The 19,532-nt window shown below is 35.4% G+C and overlaps 1 protein-coding gene across 1 annotated transcript; it reads right to left on the bottom strand.

Annotated features, from left to right (window-relative positions):
* Positions 1-642: 642 nt before the first annotated feature.
* LOC134753585 (zinc finger protein 354C-like) lies at positions 643-5,391 on the bottom strand. Its single transcript, XM_063689508.1, has 4 exons — positions 5,058-5,391; positions 3,035-3,304; positions 2,098-2,193; positions 643-1,725 (listed from the first exon to the last, which is right to left on the bottom strand). The coding sequence occupies exons 1-4, from the start codon at positions 5,113-5,115 to the stop codon at positions 1,424-1,426; spliced, it is 726 nt and encodes a 241-aa protein (XP_063545578.1). The 5' UTR covers positions 5,116-5,391; the 3' UTR covers positions 643-1,423.
* Between the last annotated feature and the right edge of the window lie 14,141 nt (positions 5,392-19,532).

The following is a 19,532-nucleotide window of genomic DNA, read 5'->3' as shown; positions in this document are numbered from 1 at the left end:
AACTTTTTTTGGCACGTGTCGCAAGAGTATGGTTTCTCTCCACTATGTTGTTCAAGCTCCGCGAACCCTTTTCTCACAAATTACAAAGTATCGCTTCTAGTATATTAAAGGTATATCGTAGCTGGAGGATACAACCTTGATATTTTGTGTCAATAACTAAACAAACTATACCAACTGATGAAAAGGCGCAGTTAACGGGTTAAAGAGGTATTTCCCGTTGGATATATGGATATTACGTATCATTTTATGATTAATATGTACCGTGTCTACAGTATAGTTCCAAGTCTCGTGAAATAGGTATTGAAATAGAACTGTCACTTTGTAAAATTTAAAATTAAAAAAAAAAAAAAAACAATGTAATTATTTTCAAAATTGCTTTCTTGGGGTTAGACATGAGGATATCACGTCTCATTTGTGGTATATTGTACAAAAAATAAATTGGCCATATCGTATCTGGAGGAGCCCAACGTTGGTATGTTTCGAAAATTCTTTTTGTTTTAATTAAAAAAAATGGCCGAAATGTAATCATGTGATATATTTTTAGAATCGCCTCAAAAAGCCCTTCCGTATGATACCACACACGATAGGTTTTGAAAAAAAAATTTCCAATTTCCATACAAAAAACTGGAAACTTTCCATACAAGGAACTGCGGGTCAAAAAAATTGTTTTGACCTCTAGTATGCGAGTGCCAAACGGCTAACCTGTACATCGATTTGCGGTTTTTCTTTGTAATTGGAGTCGAGCGGCTTCCACTAAAAGTCCCGGGGAAGGACACATAGGATGGTTTTTATGTCGGAAGTTATCCCTAAAGAGGGTGAAAAGAGGGGAGGAAATGAGAAAATTAATGAATTGCCTGTTAATTGGTGTTAACAATTAAGCATATTATGTTCAAAATTATTGCCATTAGATTTTATCCAGGCGCTATACTTACTCTTATTACTGGAACCAATTCCATGCAGACGATGTGGCGGGCAAAAGCTAGTAATATTATAAATTCGAAAGTGTGTCTGTCTGTCTGTTACCCCTTATGCTTAAAACCGCCGAACCTATTCAGTTGAATATTGGTATAAAGATAGTTTGAGTCCCAGGGAAGGACATAGGGTAGTTTTTATCCCAGAAATCATCCTTTAAGGGGTGAAAAGGGGGGTGGAAGTTTGTATGGGAAATCGTTAATTATACCCAAATTACTAACTCCACGCAGACGAAGTCGCGGGCAAAAGCTATAACGTTATAAACCCGATATTGAAACCCATTACTTTCTTGTATCAATTGAAGACAATATTGAGTTATTTTCATCGCTATCTTAAAAATAATACAACGTTACGGGTTTCATTTCGTTATGATTGTAATGTTATGTATGAATGAATATAGATACTTTTAAAACTATGAAATATAACGCTATGACAGCGATTTAGCATAATGTTATAAAGGTTTATGGAGTTTTGTAAACTTTCTGTAAATGGCTCTCCATTTGAAGTGCCTCAAACCCTTGTGAGTTCTTAAATGTCTCTTAAAATCGTTTAAATCGTCGAAACGCCAATCGCACCACTCGCAGGCGAAGGGTTTCTCACCGGTGTGCATATTAGTCATATGTTGCTTGTAGGTGGTTAAACACTTGAAGGTTCTAGTGCACATGAGGCACGCGTAGCTGGTAGCTTCTGTGTGTTCGCGCGCCTGCTTGGCGGAGCGCGCTCGGTCCTTGTCCTTACGCAGGACGAGCAACTCTGAAAACAAACACAGAAATAAGGTCGAAACTAAAGGATGGACGCTATACGCGCACGCGCACGGCGTATTTCATACATTGAGATACTATTTCCTATTTCTATCGCAACACAATATAATTAATAATTATATTGGTGTCCCTCCCTCCGACGATGCCGGCGGTCAATGCCACTCTGCGAGCGGGAGAGCTATTGAATTATGCGCGTCTGAAAGAGATAGGAAATGGCGGGTCAGTGTATAAAATTCTTTGTTCTTGGCGTTCTTACTTTAGTCAGCTGCAGAAGTGGCTAAGTGGATGAGAACTTTAAAATGACCTTCAAGAACAAGAATTATAAGGGTCGGGTGGGGTTATTTCATGAGATCTCTCGACTCACTCTGCTCTAGTTCCGCCTCCTGAGCAGTCTCTTTCTCGCATGTGTCTGCCGTCCCGCTTCCACGAGGATCTGCCATCCCGCTCCCGCCAGCTTCACCTGTAATATTGATTAAATTATGTATTTGCATTTTCCATTAGACCTCACTTTAATGCTATTATGAATTAATCAATCATCAATTTACTAACATGCATAGCAGATGGGCCATTGGCCTAGTCGGTAGTGCCAATAGTGCCCGGCCTATAAAGCAGATGGTCCCGGTTTGAATCCCAGAAAGGGCATTTAGTTGTTTGATGAACACAGATATTTTGTTCTAAATATAAAAGTATGCATTTATCTATAAGTGTAAGTAGGTATGTATATTGTCGCCTAGTATGTAACTATTACCTATACCTTTTTTTTATAGAGGGGGAATGCATTACGCATACCACCCAGGCGCAGGGATAGGCCTGGGATGGTTATGTGGGACTCCCATATAGGCTAATGAGACCCGTGGTTCACCCACTAAACTCCCTCTTTGCCGCCTCAGGGCTATATGGCGAGGCTACAGGAACGCCGAAGTACTCTTCCGCAACCTCGCCAGCCGCTGTTTGCACTCCGGACCCGACTCTGGGAAAATTACCCAGCCACGGCGCGCCTGCCCACAGTGCCCACGCAGGGACCCTTGTATAGTATAGGCGACAGACGACCCCGAGCCTGCCGCGCTCCGCCCACAGGTACCCTTATGAGAGTAATGGGGGTAACCGGCGGTCGTATGCCAACCGCCGCCGCCCCACGCGCTTGCGGCGCATTGGCTGAGAGGCCGGATAGCCCAACCTTTGTGGGTCTGGGCCGATTTGTGTAACATGTCTCCTAAATCACCTACTATTTATTTATGATAATAGCTAGAGAGGAGACAACACAGAGAACCTTATTGCTGTGAAGGAACAAGCACACTCACTGTCATCTGTGAACTCCAAATGCTGCGACACTCCCACTCCACCCAACTTGTTTGTATCCTCCGATCCCGGTTCCTTTTTCACATCCTCCCGTAGCTCAGGGTCTTCTAGCTTCACATTAACATCCTCTCGCGAGTCAGTGACCTCGTGCTGCAAGTAAACAGCATGTAGCTGTGCAACTGGTTCGGGCTTCACACCGGCATCCGGAGTCACGTCTGGGCACATGTTTCCCTCTGGAATTGGAGCTGACTCTGTGACTGCGCAGAACGAGTCTAGGGAAGAAAAAGAAGTGAAATTTAAACTTAACATTTCAAAACAGTTGTCTGTAGAGTAAATAAAGTTTCATTTATTTCAATAATTGAATCGAATTTGAATTGAAATAAAGTTTCATTTATTATTTTATTACACCTTACGAGTATACAGAGGCAATCAAATAATATAGGGTGCCACGAGTGCAGATTAATGAGATCAGTCTATGAAAATAAATGATTTTGAAGAAATCATAAAAATTTGGCTCTATACATTAAAAACAATCGAAATTAAACTGTTGTGAGACATACCATACTAACATTAAATAATTTTTCACCTCAGCAGCTTGAACAAGCCTACTTTCGTCACTCCCTGGAGTGAGGAAAGTGCGACTTTCCTCATTCCTGGGAGTGAAACAAAGTAGCTTTTTAATTTAGTGAAGGCCATGAACTGCCACTTCATACTTTTATTATTATTATTTATTATTATTTCATTTTAGACAGGCAGCTGATGCTGGTACGTCTAAATCATAGTTCACTTAGCACAGTTAGCATAGTTTGTCTAGTCTATTTTTTAGTACATTGTTTCTCTGTATTATTATGCTCGCTATGCTCATGATTCTTTCGCTTTCTCGGGGCTTAAAATAAACGCTCGCAAAAAAAACAACTTTCCTCTCTTGTTGCACAAATAACTATTAGTAAACACAAAACAAGCGAGCGACTAAAACAAGTCAGTCTAAACCATAAAATTATTTAACCATCAAATGGTACGATACTAACATACAATATCAATGATTTATTCAAAACTAAGTATTAGGCACAGACAGGGGCAGGGAACTTTTATCATTCTCAAGGTCGCAAGTTAAAATCTTACCCTAACCTAAGCTGTTAAATTTTTCCTTTGCCGGATGTACACTCAATAATATGTACCTTTTCCAAGGCTCCTAAAATATGTCACACACTTATGACTACAAATAAGATCGTGTCAGATATTTTGGTGGCCTTTGTTATTGCAGGTGCCTGTAGCTATACAAAAAAAAGTTTAGTATATGGCTTACCACATTGTTATAAGCACAATAAACTTGATGAATATGACTTCATTATATGCAAACAATTGAAACAATCCTTAACAAAAAAAGAACCAACTTCATAATAATAGTAACATGCCATGATTTTATGGTCTTCATTAGCAGTTCCACTTCCCCAAATGGTGCATTTTGAGAGGAAATGCACAAGTTTACAAAATATCTAAATCACTGTAGTTATGCCTATGATATTTAAAAAGTTCCCTCAATTTAGATTAAGACCTGTGGTTATATCACTTTTGTCTGACATCAAAGGAAAGTGATGTAATACTAATGATTGACCAAGTGCAGGACATTGATGTGAATGTATCAGCTATATGTAGTTAGTTGTAAGTAAGATCTTTGAATAAACGTTAGTATATTGTACAAAATATCTAAATCTTTATATGACAAAAGTGAAGTGAGTGAAGTGATTTGGCAGCCGGAGTTGGTCAAGACTCAAGTCTTAATGGGAATTTCTTGTGTTAGGTGCACTATAACGCTTATTTTCTTTACTGCAACTAGTATTCTTTATTCAGATGCTCCTTTCGAGTTGTGCTAAAGACTTAATAAAGGACTCGAGATTTAAAACACTCGTATTTATTTAGCGCAGTCTCGACAAAACGAGAAAAATTCTTCAAAGTTAAACTGAAAAGACTCTACCTAACTACCAGCACTACAGTACAGTTAGCGTCTAATGCATAAGGAGTTACCGTGTGTGTCGGAGGGGCGGGCGGGCCGCACCCCCTCCCATGAGGGCTCCGTCTTCATCACCACTGTGACCCGATTGTGACCGTATTGACGAAGCAACCAACGCTACGCTATCGAGATGTATACAAGCCGATATCAACGGTGGAATACACAGGTAAACTTATGTATTATTATTTTTTGATAGTTAATAAACGAATAGATGAAAATGTAATAAGGATTAAACACAATGAAAGCCGAAAAAGAACTAACAATAAACAATCCGGACAATCAATACTAAATTATATTGGCAAATGGCAGGATGGCAGGGCAGATGCAAAGAGAATATGTAGACCACCCACTACGTTAAGAATGAGAGAATGACAGATGAAAATGACATTTTCAGTTTCAGTGTGACCAACTAAAACTCTAATAGACGGGCGTACCGGACCGGACCGAGACCTTGGTATCCGAGGTCTGTTCGATCGAGTGGAAGGTGGCTCGCTGTACGTTCGTTAAGGACACACTATGAGTGAAAGCGAGAAAGAGATAAACTGACCGGACCAAGAAGGTCAATAAGCGATTAAAGGCAGAAACTAATCATTAAAATCTGACGCGACGCGTCTTGAGGCAAATCATGGACGGCAAACTTAGATTCCACAACCACGTGTTGGAGATTTCTAGAGTATGTTTTTATAGACAAGATATTATATAGCATACGTAGATATTTAAGTACTGACGTTAGAATATCTCTATGTGAATCTTTATATCTGTCAAAACCACGGATGTAGAATTAATAAGCCGGATCGAGTACACTGGCCAAAAAGTGTGTCCACATGAGAAGTCAAACTAGAGCCTTGCATCTCGTTCTAATTGGGGTGACCATAAGTAACCACGGATGTAGAATTAATAAGCCGGATCGAGTACACTGGCCAAAAAGTGTGTCCACATGAGAAGTCAAACTAGAGCCTTGCATCTCGTTCTAATTGGGGTGACCATAAGTATGTGGGATATTAGGGTAAGTCGGAATATATAGTTTGGCCAAGATCTTAAATAAACGCCAGCCGTTGGCGTCCACTGTCGAACTTTAAAATGATCACGTTTTTTTCATTTGTAGTCTGCCTCTTTCGCACTCATAGTATGTTCATGTTCATATACATGATGGTGATGGCTTCCTTTTTGCATACTTCAGCTATTTTTAAGCGTGTTGTCATCTGTGATTGTAACAATTATTTCGAATTTGCCGCCTTTGTCTACTGACGGAAATGTGTGTCCAACATAGACCTAGCATTACATAGACCAGCTATACGCGTGCGCCCGTAAGGGATAGACATAGATGACGTCATAAACGTGGGGATACCATATTGCTAAAAATTACCCCAATATTTGATATCACGTTGGGGCGATTACCCTGGAGGCAAAGTTAGCTTGTTTGACGGTATTAAAAAATTGTTAAATAAAATGTCAATGGGCCGTTCTTTTAAGGCGTATAAACAATGAAATGCCTCCTATAATTCGCGCAGGTGGTACAAAACTAAACATGTTTAGTAAATAAAACGTAAAATAAAATGTATTATGGGTTTTAATTTAAAGAAATCACAAATCGATTCACACCAATTAATGTACACCACATTTAATCTTCACAACATGTGTTTATTTATTTTTTGAAATTAGAAGTACGAAAAAACTTCGAGGTTAAAATTACCCATAAAATTATGATATTTTCATCTGGTATCCCTAACATGATTGTTATGCAGCTAAATTAAGAAGAAGTTTAAAAATGGCTGACCTCAGACTCCTACCTACCTCCGTAATTTGGGCGGATAATTTTACAATGTTTTGTTAATTTGCGTAAATAATTGTGATATTTTTATTGAAATCGTTTGATTCTACATTGCTTTGAGTGTAACGTAATTTTACGATGTTATTCTCACATATTGCGTTAAGAGGAAGGTGTAAAATACCGTACTTACGTGTGAAAGGTTATGATCTCATATTTTTGCTCAGAGCGGCTGTTACAGCCGATTACAGAACAATTCACCAGTATTTTATTAAAGTTCAAGCATTCAAAACGCTAACCATCACTATATTTCATAAGAGAAAGCACAATTTCATACAAAACAACGATAATTAAACAAGCAACGAACAAACATGACATGTCACGTACTTATTTGTTTGCCACTACCTCGGTTGTGGCAGCGGTGGAAAAGTGAAACTATGAAAAGGACAAACAATAACAGCGCTTTCTCTGCTACTCCTACTGAAAGATACATAAGACTATCCCGTTCGGTCATTTTCCCCCACCCCTCATGACCGATCCAGTTATACTAGATTCATGGTGTCCAACTTATATAGAATCTATTACATATATATATATATATATATATATATATATATATATATATATATATATATATAAATAGTTTGAACCAACAATTCAATTCAATTATTTATTCATAAAATTTTACATTTTATACGTCCGTCCAACGTTTCAGTAATTAAATATGATGTATAAATGTGAGTCTGTAATGTTTATGGGCTTTGGATTTAAATTTAGGCAATTATATAGCTCGCATTACATCAACCAAATAATTACAACCCGGTCACAATATCTGTGCACCTGACCTCGTGACGTCATACCGCACCGCACCCCACCGCACCGGGCGCACCGGGGAGTGCGCGGAGAGGTGACAGGGGAAGCGGGAGAGGCGCCACATTCCAGCGAGGTGCACAGATATTGTGACCGGGTTGTAAACATGCCGAAATAATTGACTCTTCTTTCCGCACAGACCGTTGGTAGATTTTGTAATTTTGAGCTGGTCACACTGCAAACGTCGCTCAAGTGTTGCCAGATCGCACCTTTTAGTACGATTTTACGTACTTTTTGAATAGCATACGTACTTAAAACGTACTCCGCCCAAAACCGTACTAAAATCGTACTTTTTGGCTAAACCGCACATTTTAGTACGATTTTACGTACTTTTCGTATGAGCGGTTCAAAAATATGCTAAAATGGCGTAGAAATAATAGTGACAGACCAAAAAAGTACGATTTATTTGCGTAAATATTTGTGACTTTTTTGTTTTGGTATTTTCGTACCTTATAGACCTGTACCGCTGGCTATATTTTGACCCCTAGGTTATAAAAATATTAAAGTCAATTCTGTTTTCGCTTATGAATACTTTGTTAAGATGTAAATCTTACATTTTGTTTTGTGTCATATATATAATTTGCTTTTCTAGTAATTTGTTATTTTCTGGTATTTATTTTTTATTTTGAATTATCTTGGAGAAAAAATATTCGAGAGAAAACATGTAACTGTGTTGCATTTAGGATAGTGTTTTTAGTGTGAAAACATAGTTTGTGTCAATTACGTCCACTGCAATCTGATACTATGTCATAATATTCTAAATGACACAAAAAAAATTAGAGTTAAAAAAATTACTTAGGTCGAATTTAATCGTTTAAATAGGTCCATTAAATAATTTTGTGTCTTATTAAGGCATAGCTTCATAAGATATTTGATGATTTTGTTGTAACAGGCTGTCACCGTTACAAAAGAATATTAAAGATATTAGAGTTTACATCTTATTAATTTGAAATGCGGGATAAATAAGATGTATGAATTTGTGTCACTTGCATCCACTGCATAAACAAATATTACAAAAATATTATTTGCGTTCAAACGAAGCTAGCGGGCGGTCTGAATGGGCAACGGAGGCCGTGCAGGGTGGGGCCGCGGCGTGACCTTGCCGTACGCAACGCATGTTTACTTCGCCTGTGCGGCAAATAAACGCAACTTATTCAAAGAAGTTACGCAAACAACACAACAACAAGCAACAAGCAAGCAAAGAATGCGTCGAATTATCTTTTACCTATTTAAAACTCATAGATATTGTACAATGTCACCATTATGCAAAAGAACTGTAAGTACATGTTTGATTTGCGAGCGAGCTGGCAACATTGCGCAGGGAAATCTTAAAAATATCGCGTTTACGTGAACGCCACATACATTTGTGACAGTGATACGGAAAAGGTACCACTAAAGTAAAATTTGGTTATTAATACCGTGACTTTCTTTCATTCTTTGATAAAAAAAAATTGCTATTTATGCAACAAGTGCGGAAATCATCTTTACGCACGTGTATCATACAATGTTTTACTATGCATTGTGCGAGTAAATAAAAAAACATGTCATGGCAAATAAGTTTAATTATTAAAAGGAGTGTTTTAAATCGACACGAGTTGCGAATTACCTATTCGCACGTGTATCGTACGTTTTACAGTACATATGGCCCTTTAAACTTTCGACATATGCACGGTAAGTGCTCTTTTCCGCACTAGTGCGAGAAAGTAGCACCATATGTACTGTAAAAAAAAATTGAAAACAAAAAGCACTAGTGCGGAAAAGCAGTACTTTCCGCACGATATGGCTCCGTAGGAAACGCACTTTTCGAGCACATGCATTGTAAAAAAATATATAGGACTGTATCTCCTAAACCATGCGTCGTAGCGCAAAAATAATAAAATTTTCGTTCCCCTTTATGTAACCCAAAAGTAATACATGAAAAATACAATGAAAAAAAAGAAACAAAATCTTTATAGGGCTGTATTAGCTGTATCTCCTATATCGTGCATCGTAGCGCAAAAATAATCAAATTTTCGCTCCCCTTTAAGAAGCCCCTAATTAAGATTTAAAAACGCAAAAAAGAAAAAAAAGAGGAAAAAATCTTTATAGGGCTGTATCTCCTAAACCGTGCGTCGTAGCGCAAAAATAATCAATTTTTCGTTCCCCTTTAAGGATCCCTTAATTAATACTTTAAAAAAAAAACAAAAAAAATCAGGAAAAAATCTTTATAGAGCTATATCTCCTAAACCGTGCGTGGTAGCGCAAAAAGAACAAAATTTTCGTTCCCCTTTACGGAACCCCAAAATAATATACAAAAAACACAATGAAAAAAAACAACAAAAAAAATCTTTATTGGGCTGCATCTCCTAAACCGTGCATCGTAGCACAAAAATAATCAAATTTTCGTTCCCCTTTAAGAAACCCTTAATTAAAACTAAAAAAAACCAGAAAAAAAAACTTTATAGAGCTATTATAGCTATATATATAGATATAATATCTCCTAAACCGTGCGTGGTGGCGCAAAAATAATAAAATTTTCGTTCCCCTTTAAGAAACCCATAATTTATATTTAAAAAAAAACGCAAAATTAAAAAAAAAAAAACATTATAGGGCTGTATCTCTTAAACCATGCGTCGTAGCGCAAAAATAATTAAAAAAAACCCCTTTAAGAAACCCGTAATTAATACTCAAAAAAAAAACAAAAAAACTTTATAGAGCTGTATCTCCTAAACCGTGCGTGGTACCGCAAAAACAATAAAATTTTCGTTCCCCTTTATGCAACCCATAATTTATATTTAAAAAAACGCAAAATTTAAAAAAAAAAATCTTTTTAGGGCTGTATCTCCTAAACCATGCGTCGTAGCGCAAAAATAATAAAATTTTCGTTCCCCTTTATGCAACCCATAATTTATATTTAAAAAAAAACGCAAAATTTAAAAAAAAAAAACATTATAGGGCTGTATCTCTTAAACCATGCGTCGTAGCGCAAAAATAATTTAAAAAACCCCTTTAAGAAACCCGTAATTAATACTTAAAAAAAAAACAAAAAAACCAGGAAAAAAAACTTTATATAGCTGTATCTCCTAAACCGTGCGTGGTACCGCAAAAACAATAAAATTTTCGTTCCCCTTTATGCAACCCAAAATTTATATTTAAAAAAACGCAAAATTTAAAAAAAAAAATCTTTATAGGGCTGTATCTCCTAAACCATGTGTCGTAGCGCAAAAATAATAAAATTTTCGTTCCCCTTTATGAAACCCCAAAGTAATATACAAAAAACACAATGTAAAAAAGAAAAAAAGAAAAAAACAATAAAAAAATCTTTATAGGGCTGTATCTCCTAAACCATGCGTCGTAGCGCAAAAATAATAAAATTTTCGTTCCCCTTTATGCAACCCATAATTTATATTTAAAAAAAACGCAAAATTTAAAAAAAAAATCATTATAGGGCTGTATCTCTTAAACCATGCGTCGTAGCGCAAAAATAATTTAAAAAACCCCTTTAAGAAACCCGTAATTAATACTTAAAAAAAAAAACAAAAAAAAACCAGGAAAAAAAACTTTATAGAGCTGTATCTCCTAAACCGTGCGAGGTACCGCAAAAACAATAAAATTTTCGTTCCCCTTTATGCAACCCATAATTTATATTAAAAAAAACGCAAAATTTAAAAAAAAAATCTTTATAGGGCTGTATCTCCTAAACCATGCGTCGTAGCGCAAAAATAATAAAATTTTCGTTCCCCTTTATGAAGCCCCAAAATAATATCCAAAAACACAAGAAAAAGAAAGAAAAAAAAAAAAACAAAAAAACTTTATAGGGCTGTATCTCCTAAACCGTGCATCGTAGCGCAAAAATAATCAATATCCGTTCCCCTTTAAGAAGCCCCTAATTAAGATTTAAAAACGCAAAAAAAAAGAGAAAAAAATCATTTTAGGGCTGTATCTCCTAAACCGTGCGTCGTAGCGCAAAAATAATAAAATTTTCGTTCCCTTTTATGAATGAGTAATAACAAAAAACGCAATGACAAAAAAAAAAGAAAAAAAAACAACAAAAAAACTTTAGTGATGTATCTCCTAAACCGTGCATGGTAGCGAAAAATAATCAAATTTTCGTTCCCCTTAAGAAACCCTTAATTAAGATTTAAAAACGTAAAAAAGAAAAAGAAAAAAATCTATATAGGGCTGTATCTCCTAAACCGTGCGTCGTAGCGCAAAAATAATCAACTTTTCGGTCCCCTTTATGTAACCATTAATTTATACAAAAAAAAACGCAAAAAAAAGAGTTTTTTTAGGCTTGATCTCCTAAACCATGCGTCGTAGCGCAAAAATAATTAAATTTTCGTTCCCCTTTATGAAACCCCAAAGTAATATACAAAAAACACAATGTAAAAAAGAAAAAAACAATAAAAAAAACTTTATAGGGCTGTATCTCCTAAACCGTGCGTCGTAGCGCAAAAATAATCAAATTTTCTTTCCTCTTTATTCAACCCTTAATTTATATTTAAAAAAAAAACGCTTTCACTAAACTGCTGTAACTCGGAAACTTAGAATCCACAAAGGGGACTTTACTAAATTATGACACATATTAAAGCCTGACCATTAATATATGATCATTGTCAAGAGGGCGCTGTTCATTCTCATGTATAGGGTGACAGTTCAGTATAGTATGAAAAAATATTGTATTTAATGAACATCATCATCAATGTAATTAATGTTGCTTGCCACGCTTAAACATAACAAAAATCACAATAAATTGCGTCTTAAAATAAACTTAAAAAGTCTACTAAAAATCGAAAAAAAAGTAATTTTTAAGTCGCTGATGTGACATTCTCAATCAAAAGGTAGGTACCACTTTGTCGTTTACCATAAAGACGAAATTTGATTATATCTTTATACAAATAACCTGTCAGAGAAAGTGGTACCTTTTGATTAGGAACGTCACAAATGTTGGTCAGTATGAGGAGTGCAGCCTACAGTTTATTTTTAATTATATTTATATACCTACTACGGTAAGATTGATAAGACAATGTAATTATGCCTCCGAATGAAATAAATACACTGTATCGCAAAACTAAGTGGCGAGACAGCTCATAATGCCATCTCTTGGTTGGTCAAGGGTAAAGGAGATAGTATTAAGATCTCAGTCGCCAGCTGATATTGCGGCAAGTATAATAAGCACCCCACCCGCGTAGGTACCCTTCCCCGCGCACGCCCTTCTTGCTCAATTGAGTTTTATTTTGCCAGATAGTAAAAAAACCGTGGATCAAAATGACCCAAATTATGAATGATGTCTCAATGTGGTATTATAATATTGTAGACGTAAACTTAATAATATGAATTTTTTTTTGTGGCAGATACAGGGTGTTAATTAGAAAAAAAAAATTTTAAAATAAAAGCGGTGGATGAATTTGACACAGATTTGTTTGAATAACATATAACAATGTTCTGTAAAGTACAACACTTCACTTACCGACTCTAATATTTTTTTAGGAGTTTTAGGATCAATATTAGGTATTTATTAAATGCCATTATACCCGTGGATGAAAATGACACAAAATGCGTGTGTACGTCGGAAGCCACTTTGCCTTTACAGGGAAACAAAGAATTTCGTCTCTAATATTTTTTTTACAGAATGCTGATTGAAAAAAGAAATACCTAAATTTCTACCTAAGCAAATATCTAGGATGACACAAAATATTATTTTTAGGTTTAGTATATGGTCTGGAAACTATATATAAAAAATAAGCAACATTAATATTCTTATAACCTCAGAAGTTATTGGTACAGGTCTATTACTATTTTGCGTATAAATGTAGTTTTCGTGAATTATCAGTTTAAAAAAAATCACCCGTTTCTAAAACACCTGCTGTTTATATTGTTTTTTGGAACAAAAAATGAAATTGTACTTATTTTGGTAAAATCGTACCTTTTTTAGATCGGGGTCGTATTTTAGATTTCAGTGCTCTGGCATCACTGCGCTCATGTGTCATGTCAATTCATTGAACGCATAGTTAGGTTATGTTGCTGTTTTGTGTGTTACTGTTATCACGTATTGTCATTGAATACATTACTATATGCATTATGTCAGTTGATTATTACTTTCATCCATTAATTCCATCTTAGTAACTCTTGTGACTTGACCCTTTCAGGTGGATAACCGCCTTGAATACCGTTGTATGTTCTTGTTGACGAACTCATCAGTTACCGAGTACTGTATATGTATATGTACAACGTAGCGCTCCGTTGACACGGAGATGAAGACGGAACCCTCGTGGGACGAGCCAGGGACCGCCCACCCGCACCCGACGGACATACACGGTGAGACCTGCGACGGGCTGTGTTCGCAATTTTCCAATATTGTGCCTTTAAAAGATGAAAAGTACATACATCTCAATATTATAACAAACTAGCTTTTGCCCGCGACTTCGTCTGCGTAGAGTTAGTAATTTGGGTAGCTTGTTTCTTATTCAATCTGCTTTTTATCGATTTCCCATACAAACTTCCACCCCCCTTTTCACCCCCTTAAAGGATGATTTCTGGGATAAAAACCCCTATGTCCTTCCCCGGGACTCAAACAATTCCTATACCGAATTTAAACTAAATTGGTTCTGCGGTTTAAGCGTGAAGAGGTAACACGCAGACAGACACACTTTCGCATTCATACTGCCAATAGGTTAATAACGACCTCATGGTGTTGTGAACCTCAGTCATGAGGAAATGAAGAAGGTTCAGTCAAAGAATTGATTTTCCTACCCATTTTGTACTTTGTCATAGTGACAATAGCATGCGGCCTCTAGCGACTTTCATATTGATTGTCACTGTGAAAAGGTACGAAATGGGTCGGAAATTAAATTGTCTGACTGTAAGTAATATGGATAAGGTGAAATTAATTATTATTTACCATGATTATGCGTAATGTGACCACCTTATGCAAAATGGCATTTCATCTCTTTTGCTGTTCTATTCTAAGGAAATAAATGTACTATATTATTTGGGAAAATAAGGCAAAAAATGGCAGACAAAACGAATAGTACATTGTGCAACATGGGGCGTAACTTAAATATTGCAAAGGAGAGTATAGTTAAATCGCGACGGCTTGCCGGAGCGATTTATAGACTCGAGTTTGCAATATTATTACACCCCGAGTTACACACATTGTTTTCATCACACTTGCGATACAAAAATGAAGTATAAAGACAAAAAAACTGTTAATTATAATACTAGAAACTTCATAACTCCCTAGGGAAAACGCTTTTTCTATAGTTCCCGCTAAGCCTGCGTGCAATTCCACATTAACTGAGTGAGTGTGATGAAAAATAGATTTTACAATGGTACTCAATTGAAATTGAGAAATAAATAGATAAATAGGCCAGAGTTTGCAAGTATTTGACACATTTGAAATATGAATATTTGATTCACAAATATTCTAAACCTGAAAGTCATTTTGTCCTACTATGTCATTTTGTAATACTATGTTATAGAGAAATTAAACAGAAATTGTCTCTCGACTCTCACACATATTATAATGTTTTGTGATGTTCAATGATGACATTGGTCTGCAGGACAAGTCACAGAGACCGTGTCTCCGGAGTTGTCTAAGGGGGCGGGCGTCCAGGTGGAGGTTGTGTACGTGAAGCAGGAGCCGGTATGGGATGACATCGATGAGTCTGAGGCTGCAGGGCAGCCTCAGGAAATGGGGCTTATGGAGCAAGGTAATCGTATAGAAATTATAAACTGTATAAATACTCTTTTTATTTATTTTCTACATCATAGTACATTACATGTCCTAATCAATTTTCTTTTTGTATACAATAGTTTTGAAAGGGTCGAATAAATAAATAAAATAATAAATAAATAGAATAAAAGAGTGTATTAAAAGTTTAAACTGAATGGAACAATTCAGTAAATTTATTGAAATTTGTTAATACAGTAGAAGTATCCGACAAATTATAATTTTCAATTTTGTGTAATGCATGAAATGCATCTATACATCTACATACATAGATGTATAGATATACATCTTATAAAACAAAGTCCCCCACTGATGTTTTGATGGTTTGTGTGTATGTATGTTCGCGATAAACTCAAAACTCCTAAACGAATTTTCATACGGTTTTCACCTACCAATAGAGTGATTCTTGAGAAAGGTTACGGTGTATAATTTGTTGAGGTTTACCCGTGCGAAGCCGGTCGCTAGCTAGTAGTTAATAAACTATGTACTATATTCTATTGCCTTAATGCAGTGGTTGTGTTGTAGTCATACTTGTTATGGCCATTTTTTGCCCGGATGCTGCACTTCATGATAAAAGCAAGCCGCTTTGCACAGTGAAAGGAGGGACCAAACTGAGTGATTTGACCCGCAGCAGCGCAAGTTTCACCCCTTAGGAACAGAGATGGCGCCACTTCTTTAAAAATATTTCAAAAAATTCTACAAGCTAAACCAATGAACCGATCTAAATGTTTAATATCTCAAATGAAAGCTTATTATATACGTTACTTTTAAAAAAATACTCAAAAAATATATACTGAATACTTTTGACAAAAAACGGCATCTTAAGTTTTTTTTAACTAGATTGATAGTTTTTACTTGATTTCTTAAAAAAAATGTATGGAACATGAATAGTTTAATACATGTGCATATTACTGAATAAACAACAAGTATTATACAAAAAACTTGACACCGATACCTCTCATACTTCACGAAATATGAAGGTTTGAATGTGAGTGTAAATTTCTTCAAAATATATTTCAAAAAATTCTACAAGCTAAACTATTTGACCGATTTCAATATTTAATATCTAAAATAAAAGCTCATTATATACATTACTTATAAAAAAATACTCAAAAAACATATACTGAATACTTTTGGCAAAAAACGGCATCTTAAGTTTTTTTTTCTTACTCAATTGATAGTTTTTACTTGATTTCTTAAAAAAAATTATGCAACATGAATAGTTTAATACATGTATATATTACTGAATAAATTACAAGTATTATAAAAAAAACCCGATACCGATACCTTTTATTCTTCACGAAATATTTAAGTTCAATTATGCATGCTCTTACAAATAAATTTATTTAAAAGAAATCTTCAACTGCAGTAAGTGCACTGATTTTAATATGAAATGTGTCATATGAAAAGAAATCACCCAATTTATTTTAATAAATAAAAAATAAATAAATTAAAACTGAATAAAGTTTTTTCCTGGTGCTGAATTACAAAAAAAATAACAAAATAGAGATAAAACTATGAAAACGGATTATATCGCGTATATTGAATTTATAATACATCCCGACGTTTCGAAACGTCGGGATGTATTATAAATTCAATATACGCGATATAATTCCGTTTTCATAGTTTTATTTCATGAGTAACTATCGCGGTAACCGAAGACAATATTAACAAAATAGAGATTATTTTTATTTAAAGTGACTACATTTGTAAACAAAAAACTTAAATGTCCTCTTCGGTAGATGTAGAACTGAAAAAGAAAAGTCGTTTTGAAGCACTCGTACCATTTCAATACTCAAAATCACCGATCATACATGAACTGGTTGCTGTAGATTACTGTTGAATTATATTTGTGCCTAGCTGATTACCATTAAACCTATAATTTTGTGCCAGACCTATAATCAGTGGTCAGCATGCAAAATAACCCTGGATTGAGAACTACATTAACTTACTTTTGATTTGTACAGCCACCTTTGCATGATTTACACTGGGCCGTACATGGTATGCTGACGCGATGACACCCATAACGCATAGTTTCGCAGCCAGATTTACAGCCACAATGGTCCAAGAATCTTAATTGCGACCAAATCGCTGTAACTGCCGACCATTCTGGAGTCCAACTCTCTTTTTCCTTAATCCATCCCCAAGAAGATGGACATGGTATGGAAACTTCTGGTTTCAGAGCGTTTCCCCATATATTGCCCGCTTGGTAAGCTGCTCGAAGTGCATGATGTAGGTGGCAGGGTAGGCAGGTTCCAATTTCTCGGCCAAATCATCTGCTTTAAAATTGGCCGAGAGATTTGTTCCCTGAACGAAGCCCTCCATTAACTGACAACGAACGTGGACAAATTTGGTTTTCGTACTGGAAGAATTCGTTCAGATCAAGCTGCCTTTCTCTGGCCAAGAACAAAGACGGGAAAATAGGAGTACGTCAACTTTTAAGTTTTTGATTTTGTCAGTTGTTAGGTGTGTACCTACATATTTTAATTTTAGTATAAAGTAACCCTAGATTTGTGTTATTGTTTTGCTATAGTTACAATTTCAAAAAACAAGCTTGTTACAAGCCTGCCACCTACATCAGCTGCTCTCTATAAACATGCACTTCGAGCAGCTTATCAAGCGGGCCATATATGGGGAAACGCTCCTCTGGAACCAGAAGTTTCCATACCATGTACATCTTCTTAGGGATGGACTAAGGAAAAAGAGAGTTGCACTGCAGAATTGTCTGCAGTTACAGCGATTTGGTCGCAATTAAGCCTCTTGGACCATTGTGGCTCCCAATCTGGCTGCTAAACTATGCGTTGTGGGTGTCGACTGTCGTCGCGTCAGCTTACCATGCACAGCCCAGTGTAAATCATGCAAAGGTGGCTGTACAAATCAAAATTAAGTTAATGTAATTTTCAATCCAGGGTTATATTTTGCATGCTGAGTTGCTGACCACTGATTATAGGTTTGGCACAAAATTATAGGTTTAATGGTAATCAGCTAGGCACAAAAATAATTCAACAGTAATCTACAGCAACCAGTTCATGTATGATCGGTGATTTTGTAGTATTGGAATGGTACGAGTCCTTCAAAACGACTTTTCTTTTTCAGTTCTACATCTACCGGTGAACCCGAAGAGGACATTTGTTTTTTTTTACGAATGTAGTCACTTTAAATAAAAATAATTTCTATTTTGTTATATTTTTTTTTTGTAATTCAGCACCAGGAAAAAACTTTATTCAGGTTTTATTTATTTATTTTTTATTTAGTAAACTAAATTGGGTGATTTCTTTTCATATGACACATTTCATATTAAAATCAGTGCACTTACTGCGGTTGAAGATTTCTAATAAATAAATTTATTTGTAAGAGCGTGCATAATTGAACTTAAATATTTCGTGAAGAATAAAAGGTATCGGTGTCGGGTTTATTTTATAATACTTGTTATTTATTCAGTAATATATACATGTATTAAACTGTTCATGTTCCATAATTTTTTTTAAGAAATTAAGTAAAAACTATCGATCGAGTAAGAAAAAAAAACTTAAGAAGCCGTTTTTTGCCAAAAGTATTCAGAATATGTTTTTTGAGTATTTTTTTATAAGTAATGTATATAATGAGTTTTTATTTTAGATATTAAATATTGAAATCGGTCAAGTAGTTTACCTTGTAGAATTTTTTGAAATATATTTTGAAGAAATTTACACTCACATTCAAACATTCATATTTCGTGAAGTATGAGAGGTATCGGTGTCGAGTTTTTTTTATAATACTTGATATTTATTCAGTAATATATACATGCATTAAACTATTCATGTTCCATACATTTTTTTTGAGAAATCAAGTAAAAACTATCAATCGAGAAAAAAAAAACTTAAGATGCCGTTTTTTGTCAAAAGTATTCAGTATATATTTTTTATGTATTTTTTTAAATGTAATGTATATCATGAGCTTTCATTTGAGATATTAAATATTTAAATCGGTTCATTGGTTTAGTTTGTAGAATTTTTTGAAATATTTTTTAAAGAAGTGGCGCCATCTCTGTTCCTAAGGGGTGAAACTGCCGCTGCTGCGGGTCAAATCGCTTAGTTTCAGTATCACTGTGCAAAGCGGCTTGCTATTATCATGAAGTGCAGCATTTTGTTCATAACAAGT

This window comes from Cydia strobilella, chromosome 27 (genome assembly GCF_947568885.1).
Source record: "Cydia strobilella chromosome 27, ilCydStro3.1, whole genome shotgun sequence".
NCBI classification, from domain to species: domain Eukaryota; kingdom Metazoa; phylum Arthropoda; class Insecta; order Lepidoptera; family Tortricidae; genus Cydia; species Cydia strobilella.
Note: the sequence above shows the minus strand (reverse complement) of the source record. Positions and strands in the feature narration are given on the sequence as shown.